The 11,231-nt window shown below is 28.9% G+C and overlaps 1 protein-coding gene across 1 annotated transcript; it reads left to right on the forward strand.

Annotated features, from left to right (window-relative positions):
• Positions 1-1,995: 1,995 nt before the first annotated feature.
• On the forward strand, positions 1,996-8,570 carry LOC148303426 (phospholipase A1 member A-like). The gene is made up of 5 exons (XM_088269974.1): positions 1,996-2,076; positions 2,218-2,357; positions 5,737-5,982; positions 6,907-7,237; positions 8,416-8,570. Exons 2-5 carry the CDS (start codon positions 2,270-2,272, stop codon positions 8,468-8,470), a joined length of 720 nt encoding a protein of 239 aa, XP_088126100.1. The 5' UTR covers positions 1,996-2,076; positions 2,218-2,269; the 3' UTR covers positions 8,471-8,570.
• Positions 8,571-11,231: the final 2,661 nt, after the last annotated feature.

Here is an 11,231-nt window from a genome sequence, read left to right on the forward strand (position 1 = left end):
ATAACTCTTTGCAATCAGAGAGTACCTACTTGAACATTAAACATTAACGATAATAAAGAAAGCAAAGGAAAAAAGGGAGTTTAGGGAAGGAGGTAGAGAGAGAAACTAGAGGAGGGGATATGATGGACATGTGTGTATATAAAAGTCAAATGAAAAAAAAAAGAAATTATTCTCATTAATTTTTAAATATAATTTTCAAATAAGGTTTTCCCGAAAAGTTTTCCGGAATTTCCTATATGGCTCACAATATTTGTTAATCAAAAAAAATCCCAAATAAATGGATTTTCCTTGAGATTAATACATTTAATCAGTTATAAGAAGATGTGTTTATTATTCTGATACTTATATTATCTCACGCAAGATGATTTCTTTAAGATTTAGATAGTCAAGATCTAGATTGTATCAATTCGTTTACTATATATAAAGGAAATATTGATCCTAAACAACCAATTGTGATATTCAATCTTAGCAAAATGAAGTGCTTGTTATCAGTTTTGGTGGCAGTTTCCGCTATCGGTAATTATACAAATTTGAAAAAATATTTTAAATTCATACCAAGGATTTTATATTGACAAACATTGTATATTCCTGTCATACAATTTTAAATGGTTTTTGAAAATTTATATTTTATTTTTTTATACAATGTGTTCTTTTATAGTATATAAATTCGTGTAATTATTAATTGTAAACTTATTTTTCAGGATATGTATCGCCTCATATTTTGAAGGTTGATAGTGTCCAACCCAAATTTGACGTTGCGACGGATATTGTATTGAATTTGTATACGAGGTATGTATTATTTTTTACTTTATTTTTGATAATTAGTAGTTGCCTCAAAACATGTTATACTATTGTAGTAATATTTAATTTGTTGAGTTTGTAATTTATTGATTTACTAACGTATTTTTTTCTTTATGTCACAATTAGATTACATCAATAAAATGAGTTATAATAAAATGTTAATTTGTTTGCATAATAGCTTTTTAATAATTCATCAATTCTAGTCATTTTTATGTGACCAAATAGAGACGTATTTTTTATACGTTCATTAATCATCAAAATATTAATTATGTGATAGGTACGAGTCCAAATAAATTACTCGGTTCAAGGTAATATAATAAAAGTGGAATTATATTACGAACGACATAGAAAATTAAGTTAAACACGCACATACAACAGTTATATATTTTGTTGTGTACGAAATCCAGAAAACCCAAATTGTATTTTTTTAAACATTTGAAATCATAAAAATAAATATTTGCATTGAATAAAGTATTTGTAATGTTAAAAGATAACCATAAAATGTACGAGTATTTATAGTATAAAAATAGTTAAAATACCTACCCGTCTAAATGTATTAAAAAAACGACGATTAAATTTATAGCTTAAATACATTATTTATATTTTCATCTCCTTATTTTTTTTTGACACCTCAACATAGATAGATAAGGAAGAATATGGAAGTCTGGGCATTTACGGGGCTTACGACTGAAATGCCACGTAAATGCCCAGGCTTCCATATTATTCTTCATCTATGTTGAGATGTCAAAAAATAATATGAAAAATAACTCCTACAATTGGAGATAATCCAGATTTGTGAACAAATATTTGGACACATTCAAAATATTGGACATGTTAATCTTATTGAATGATTGACAAATGGGATAAAAAAACTTTCTGTTTTTATTTTAATGCTAATTTAATCGTATTTTTTTAAATTTATTTGTGATGTAATTAGTGATTTAATACTATTTTTCTATAAATAACAATGTACAACCTGTATTTTAAAACACAAAATTGTAACGCTTATTGATTTATCATTGAATGTCAAATGACGCACTAATGTTTGCCAAGGCTGACATTTGACGTTTCAGTGAAATTAGAATATGTAGTAGAATTCCGTATCATTAGAGTCTCGGAATAAATAGAATTTAAAAACAGGTTTTTCTCCGTCTTATTTTTCGACCTCATCATTTATATAAAAAGTATAAGAATGGAAATTTTAATTTGATAAAATTAAGCGAAATGGATCACAATTGCGGTTATTTTTGGTCGTGAAGTCGATTAACCCGTAAGGTAAAGTAACTGTTTTTTTAATAAAAGAAAAACGGTTCATTTTACCATTTAAATCATAGTTTTAAAATAATAAGTGCATTCGACGTAGAAATAAAAATATGATTAAAATGGTGCGTATTAATTGCAATTTGTTTTGTTTAGGGAAAATCCGACAGTGGCTCAGCCATTGTTGAATGGAAATACGTCAGTTCTCATGTCATCAAACTATAAGCCTATTCGCCCAACTAAGTTTTTAATTCACGGATGGAATGGAAGACCGGAATCTCCTGAATTTACAGCAGGTGAGTTTTAATAAAAACAGAAATATATAAATACATACATACATTGTTAACGTATCTCTTAGTAACTGTAGAATTGAGGGTACTCAAATTTTTAACATCATTAAAAACAGAGAGTGTTTTTTACCAAATGGTTGACTGGTTTTCGTAAGCAACTAAGAAATTTATTTACTGGAAATTCCAATGTAGCGAGAAATCCCTATATATGAATAATATATGTCAATATTCTACAAACATACGTATACACTTATAGAGGACAAACTGAACACGCGATATAGCGGGGAGATTAACTTATCAATGTATCGTAAGTGCTATCGGTCTTGCATGACTAATCTTTTATTAAGGAGAATATACAAGTACAAAAGTCCTTACACCTCTTTACACTTCTGATATCTTGATACTCTGAAAAAAATATATGTACGTTTTGGGATCATTTTTCAAAATTCGTATACGCAATTTGAGACGGGCCTAAATTGTCGTTAAAATTTATTCAGTATAATGTAATATTATCCGGCGGCAACCAATTAGATAAGAGCGTAACAAATTTGATTGACGGTATTTTATTAAGCACTTTTATGGTAAACGTATCATGTTAGAAATAAATATTAACATGTAAATCACCATTCCTTATAACGTACGAGTATGTCTAAATAATCTTACACGAATATTACCTAGATGCATTAATGTACTCATAACGTGAAAATATATTTTTTGCTAAGCTCATTAAGCCATTCATTTATTTAAATAACGATGAACAAATTTCAAATAAGTTATCACGTTATTCTTCTAACGATTAAAAAATTTAAAAGATGTAATTACATTATAAATGTAACAAATTAATATACGTAATGACGATGACCAAGTTAAAATATGTAATTATAAACCTAACCATGAGCACAATAAAATTATGTTATTATGTTCCGTACCTAACGATGAACTGATTCAAAAGATTTGTCTTTATATTTAAGCCACATAAAACCGTTTTGACAAATTAAAAACGAGCGATGACTGTTCGCAAGATAATTAAATGAGATTTGATTCAATCGTATTTTTTAATAATAACTTAATCATTTAGAATCAGTGACTTTGTAATTTTATCAATTTTATTTACATTACTAAAATCTACTTCCTCAATGATAAGAATATTTATTACAGCCCAGTATAAAAAGAAAAATATTGATTAAACTTCATAAATTAAAAACGACATTTTTTTCCATTGTTGTCGTTAGTAAGAGTAATTGAAATAAAGTTTGATAATTTATCTCCCTTTTTCAGATCTAAGCTGAAAATTATCGATTAAAAATTAAAGGAAGTAAAGATTTAGAAAATTGAATATGCAACAATTTTTGACGGTGAATTTTAAGTTTTAAGTTGATTATAGAAAATTCTGGACCGCAGAGAATGCAACAGGGCTAGAGTCCTAATAATCTGAATTTACATAATACTACCAAAAAACAAGTCAATTGGTTTTATATTCTGATTTTCAAACTTAAATTGTTTAATTTTATTTCTTGTCTAAATTTAACATTTTGTAACTTTTTTTTGGTAAGAAATAACGGTTTAAGTATTAAAAAAATATGTGTGTTTTTACAATAATTATGCATCTGTTATAAATTATTTTATATAAAACTTACGTCTAATTAATGAAGAAATAAATGAAATGATAATTTATAGCTTCCTAGCGCCTGAAAAATTACCAGTTGAATTTCATTATGTTACTTAACTTTTTATCTACCATATATGATATTTTAAACCATTTTTAAGTTTCTCAGTTCTTGTACATTTCTCAATAAATTTTGAATGTCTAGTAAATACTACAAAAAAAAAATTTTACATCTTAGATTTTTTTTCGTTAAAATTAAATTATTGTGCTGTTAATAAACTTGCGGAAATTTATCAATCAAAATCCGATTATCCGTTAGAATCCACCAGCTAAACAACCAAAAGAGTTAAAATTAATTTGCTCTGTAAACCGATTCGACTAGTAGGTATGATTCGTAGTTTAAAATTTGAAAATAAAATACCCAGAATCCAATCCGGTGATGATTTCAATCATGAAAATAAATTGAATTCGTGACAAATGGTCGAAAAACGGAAAACTTTCACCTCTCATTTTACATTAATTTACAGGAAATAATTTTTCGTATAACCTGCATGAAATGAAATTTTACAGGGGAGATAGAAAACTGTTTGTTTCGAAAAAACATATCCTGAATTCAATTAAGAGATTATTTACCTACAAAATAACAACTATGCATCTGATTATTTAATATAATATGCGTATTTTAAAATGTATCGATGTTGTCTTTCAAAAACCATAACGTTGGATAATTTTTTGTATTTTTTATAAACAAACGGGTACCGGAAAAATTCCTTGCACTCTCTGAAAACGTCATATAAAATTAAAAAAAAAACTATTGGGTATCTCGAATGGTGAAGAAATAGATAAAGATTATCGTTTAATAATTATTATCTTCTGTTTTTTAGACTAAAATTATTCGGTATTATTATCTGCTTTTAAATTTGATATAAAATTTATATAAGTGACAAGTTAAACGTTTTAATGAAATATAGCATCAATATTTCTTAGTAGAATTGTTCATGGCTTAGCATCATGATCATTAGTATTTATTATTTACAAGTTTACAAATTTTGGTTGTGTGTCTTTATTGACGTTGGCAGGTATACAGACGCCTTCATAACCCTGACCATCACAGCTGACAGACACGTGCAAAGATATTTGCGGAAAATTTTCAGTCGTTGCATTTTCCGCGTAATCATTTTTCATCAACACTCTATTACGGATTCCTTCCACAAGTTAATATTTTTTTCTTGACACAAACCTATCAGAATCCTAATAAAACGATGGACAGAAAAAAAAACAACCCTAGCTCACAACCTAGCACAAAGTCCTAACAATGATAACGTTTAAAACATTGAAAGCTGTCCCACCGCATGACCAGATCTGACACAGAAGCATCTAGGCTTCCTGACAGACTTACTCTTGCGAGACAAATTTTTATACTGAGTTGTGAAATCTATTGAAAATGTTAAACAAAATAAATTGTATCTCGATTTTCCATTAATTTACATTAAAAAGCTTTCAATATCCCTGATACTGCCAATAGCGATTGCTTTTGCCTAGAACTTTCACTCATAAATAACATGAAATTTTAGTATATTTTAACATAAAAAGTAAATCCACTCACTAGTTGGCAAAGGTTATAAAACTTGAAAAGTTGAAGTAACTTAAAACCCTGAGTAGGGTCATGATAAGCGGTGTTGCATGGCTAGATTTCAGAGTCACTTGGACGTTAGGTAATTAAAAAAAAGTAACTGCCAATCAAAATAAATAAACGTTTGAAACAACTATCATTTCCAGCATTCCTTGCCGCTGCCGACGTGAATGTCATAATGGTCGACTGGACCAAGGGAGCGATGGGGCCAGAACCGCCGGCGCTCGCCAACGCTCCATTGGTGGGAGAGTGGTTGGCAACATTCATCGACTGGCTGGCTAACTTCGGACCGGTGTTCAACGGCATTCACCTGGTCGGCATCAGTCTAGGAAGCCATGTGGTTGGATTTGCAGGAAGAAATTGTCAAAAAGGGACGGTCGAATACATCACTGGTGAGAATATATCGCTCACTCATTTCAACAGCGTCATAGAAAAAAACTTGATTTTTCAGGAGATCGTCTTTAAAGTTAAAAAATACAATGAAATGTATTGAAAATAAATATGAAGCCATTTATTGAACGTTTTACTGTGCAACAGATCTTTTTAGGTAAAACTTGATGTTTTTTCTCAATTTGATAAGTATTTTGTATATTTAAAAAAAATAATTAACCAATACCTTTTCTTAAAAAAGCAAAAACAACACTTTCTGCCCTGTGGCGGGTAAATGTTGAGTTAAAAATATGCCTCTTTCGCTGGGATATAGTACATTTTCTGGGCATTCCGAAAACATGAACAACTGAAAATTGACGATTTTTAATATATGACGTTGTTGAAAGGAGTGAGCGATATGTGAACAAGTAGTACATTAACATATTTTTCTTATTCTTATCCGCACCTAATGGTGCATAGGGCACTGCATTGTATTGACGCAGTGTTATTAAATAAATATTAGAGTATTAAATAACTTATATTTATTTTCATTCCCTCCCCTGGGAATCGCACCCGGGACATCTAGCGCGGTAGCTCAATATGGTAACCATTATATCACAGAGGCGGACAATACAATAACATGCTGTTGTATAATAATATATTTGTTTAAAATTAATATATTTTTAAGACAAAGCCTCATCGCATTTATGAAATAATAAGATTGAAATATTGTAATTTTTTTGTGTCTATCACCAGGTAGATCATATTTTCCTTAAAAGGTTTTAAAATTTTATTTCTACCTACCCAATTTATTTTTAAACATGTATCTAACTAGCCGGTCGAACAAAAGTACCAATAAAAAGTGCTTCAAAGCAAAGTAGTTTTATTTTATAAAGTTTGTGCCACAAAAATGCGTAAAATTTAAAGAAATTTCAATTTTTGTTCAGTTTGCGATCCATCAAAGACATCCTGGGAAGATAACGACGATAGAATCAACCCGGGAGATGCCAGATACGTAGAAGTGATCCATTCCAACACCGCGTCTGCAGGACTCAAAGACCCCACGGGCCATACCGACTTCTACCCGAACGGGGGCTCCTTCATGCCGGGCTGCAATGACACACTCTGCTCCCATTTGAGAGGCTTCGAGTACTTCCTGAACTCCATTGACAATCAGTTCTTCGTCGCACAACAGTGCACAGACTATGCCGAAATGGAAAGTGGCGCTTGCGCTAACCTGTCCCAACTTTATATGGGAGGAATGAGACCGAAACCCAGGTAAACCATGTTTCAAATAATTATTTAAATATTTTTTGTTAGAGTTTATACCTTCGGAAATAAGCAACAAAAAATACATTAAGTAGGTACGAGTACATAAATCAATATATTTTATAAATGGAGACATTTTCACAACATTTTTAATGGGGCTTAATACTTGTTCACAAAAACTGGATTATCTCCAATTACAGGAGTTATTTTCATATTATTTTTTGTCATCTTACTGTACTTTTTGTAATCTGAAGTACTAGTGATTTAAGAACAAGGTTTCTAAATTGGTTCATATATATATAGAACTTCCAAGAATTTGAGTAGTGTGGTTGTCAATAATGGGTAGAATTGGTGAATGTTACCCGTGTGTAAAGTGATCACTCAATGGATCCATTTTTTTGACATCATAACATGGATGAAGAAATATGAAAGTCTGAGAATTTTCAGGGCTTACGACCGTCTTGGCCTTGGTTTAAGCTTGGGCCTAAGAGATGATCGTAAGCCCTGTAAATGCCCAGACCTCGTAACCTTCTTCATATATCGGTAGTGTAATGGCAAAGGGGTATATCTGTGAAATTCATCATTTTCTAAGTTTGTTCCACAAAACGTCTAAAATAGGGTATTCCACGATTTGGCAAAATTATGTAGCTGTAGTTGCAATACTTATTTAGTTTTATTGAGATAAGTACATATAAAAATACATAAAACAAATGTTTTTTTAATTTCACAAGTTTGTTTTTGCTCTCCTGTAAAATTTGGTCTGAGACAGATATATCCCTTTGCCTTTACACTACCGATATTTGAAGATGTCAAAAATAATGTAAATAAAAACTCCTAATTGGAGGTAATCCAGATTTGTGAACAAGTATTTTGACATAATAATAATAATGTCAATTTCTTCATTTTTATTCTGTATTATATTCTTTGTAATTTGAGTTATTCGTTTCATGAATTTTGAATTAAAGAGTATTAAAAAATATTGTTTTAACCAAGATATTTTATTGTTGTTTATCATATAAAACATTACAGTACAAGAAAAATTAAAAAAGGATAAATTACAATATAAATATAAAATATTAATGTTTGTAGGTGGTTATTTGCATTTATTTTATTTTTTTCAATTTAAATAAAATTGTAAATTTACAGTTTGAAAATATTTTTTTCTAATTATAATTTTTGTTTTGCAGGACTGGAGTATTCTACCTCGAAACCAATGCTGAGTCGCCCTATTATAAAAATTAAATAAAAATACTGGATTATTATTTACGATTTATCACTCAATTTAGTGTGCATTGTTAATAAAAAACATAAAAAGAATTTGAATAAACTATTAATTAGTAAACGTGTTTTTTTTACAACTCAAACCAAAATTACAATAAGTATAAACAAGAAAATGTGAATACACAAAAAAGACAAGAATATGTAAACATAACCTTTTTACTGTAAATTGTTATTGTATCTATTGTATGTAATGTATATTATAGTACAATCTAATTATAAAAAAAAAAATTAATAATAAAAAAAATAGTGTTTTAACATGTCAGTATTTCGGCTTAACACAGGCCATGCCTAAAGAGCCGTAATACATAAAGTAAAAAAATATATGTTTGTATGAAATAAATAAATAAATAAAAAATAAAATAAAAATGTTAAAAATATTTTAAAAACCATACGTGATGAGATAAGTTTGATGACCTGTCACTATAATTTTTAAACACTGTAACTATATTTAATAAATTTGTAGTTAGAACACTTATGAAGGTATTTTACCTAATAAAATGAAAAATATTTATTTTTTTAACATTAATTTTATTTGACGAGTGACCAAGTTTCCTACGTCAACAGACTAGTCTGATGATGTTGGTTACTATAAAAAACGGTCACCTGTTAAATGAAATAAAAGTTGGAAAAGCTATTAGTAGTTATTTTACTATACATTCTTAAGGAGTGAATCGTAATTAAATAAGAAACGTCTGGATGAAATTTGTAAAAATTATAAAAAATTGATGGGAATAATAAAATGCAATTTTATTTTTTTCTAAATCTTATTCAGATTTCGTACAAAATTTATATATCTGGTATTATTTTTTTATATATTTTTTCTACTAAATACATACAAATGATCGTATGTATGAGTTGGTGGCTTTTGCATATAAAACCTTATTTATTTTGTAAAAGAATTTCGGGAAAATATGAGTCACAAAATTTCACAATAAAATTGTGCAAAACATAATATTGCAGGGAGTAATTTGTGGAATGCTTTGAAAGTGAGGGTTGCTTGGCTTTTAGCACATCATAATATGTAAGTTGTAATAAAATGCCGAGAGCTGAAGGAGGCTCACGAAAATACTGGGGGTGATTTCAGGAGATTCCAAAGCATTCCTCGACTATTGATACATAACTGGATACAAAGAGATAACGTTACTTTACGCAAATTGAGATTTTTTCGTTTTGAATTTTGCTTCTAAACTACACTCGACTTTACATTAGAACTGTTGATAAGAATGTTTGAACCCTATAAAAATGTATGGTGAACGATAAGCGTTCGCTGATATAGAAAATTTTATTTTTATTTCAAGTTTCTTACTTTACGGGTCGACAAGGCAAAAATGTTTTCAAATCATTCGAATAGTTCATTTTTTGTGGTGCAGTGATGAACACCTTAAGATGGTATATATGATGTCCTGGGTTCGGTTTTAACTGAAATATTAATTATGTTAAACTGAACTGTCACCATAATCATAATACTTCATTTAAAATGGTTGGATCCAAAACCGATGGATGCAAACACAAAAAAAAAATTGCATATGTCAGTTTACTTTGTGTTTCTTGGTTTTAAATAAAATGTGTTTATTAAAAACAAAGAAATCGTACAGTAAATTATTGATCTTTCTCAATTTTTTTTTCAATTTCTTTTCATCTAATATTGTCTCAAAAATTAAACCGCGTTTTGTAAAATCATGGAAACTGAATCCAAGATGGGATTTTGTCAATCAAAGAGTTATATAACAGATTTTGCGGATATTTTCACGTTATTTGATATAATTAGGATTTTGGTAAATGAAGTGTTTACATAAACTTTCCATATGTTTTTTTAGATCAACTTTCATGGCGTTAGAAAAATAAATGAACATTATATTGATTTGAATACCAAAAAAGTATTTTCTGTCGTTCTTAACAACTAACTTTAATATTGTTTATAAGACACGTGATTCGATGCACTAAATGTAATTATCAAGCCAAGTTCAGGACATTAAATACGTGCCATAATACAGTGTAATAATTACTCGTATTTACTAAGTAAATTATATTTAAAAAAAAATAGAATCATACAACTGCAAACATAAAAATATAAGTATAAAAAAATTATAAATATAACACCGTCCTTATGTTTCATCGTTTACTTTGTTTAATACAGCAAATTGAACGATGAATGATAAGGAGAGTGTTAAATTACCATACCACTAAGTTAACAATGCTTTTAATATACAAAATTAGTAGGTACCAACATTTCTTGGTGAAACTGCATTTTATAGTATAAAATAACAACAATGTAGTTTTTTCCATATAATTTTTTCAGACCAGTCTGATGGTGTCAGTTACGACGATACCCGGTTGTTGGTCAAATAAAATGTATGTGGAAAAATGTACATTTTTTTAAATTAAATATATAAATAAATACATTATGTTTACTTTATGCAACATAAATCATGCCTAATTACAAGACTTGCTATTTTATAAATCTAAGTCTAAATTGTTTTATAATATTACACCTACATGAATTGGATTCAGAATTTATTCGCGAAATATTCTCGATCTCTTCGAGGCTTTGTTTCCGATCTCGGGAATAAAATTGCTTCGTCCTTTCAAAACAGTATCTTTCAATTTAAGCCTGTCTAAAGCAACAGATTACACAGATTGGCTCACAATATAGTGGCCATTTCCGTCAACGTAACAGACAAATTTAAAATGATTTTCTCTTCACACCTTTCGGCTTATCCTA

This window comes from Brachycentrus maculatus, unplaced genomic scaffold (assembly GCF_059751285.1).
Source record: "Brachycentrus maculatus isolate JH-2025_06_01 unplaced genomic scaffold, ASM5975128v1 h1tg000369l, whole genome shotgun sequence".
Taxonomy (NCBI): Eukaryota; Metazoa; Arthropoda; class Insecta; order Trichoptera; family Brachycentridae; genus Brachycentrus; species Brachycentrus maculatus.

Bases quoted from the DNA above. Each gene is read 5' to 3' on its own strand.
- LOC148303426 (XM_088269974.1), top strand. From the start codon at position 2,270: ATGTCATCAAACTATAAGCCTATTCGCCCAACTAAGTTTTTAATTCAC. The intron at 5,983-6,906 runs GTGAGAATATAT...ATTTTTGTTCAG, and splicing joins GACGGTCGAATACATCACTG to TTTGCGATCCATCAAAGACA. The intron at 7,238-8,415 runs GTAAACCATGTT...TTTGTTTTGCAG, and splicing joins GGAATGAGACCGAAACCCAG to GACTGGAGTATTCTACCTCG.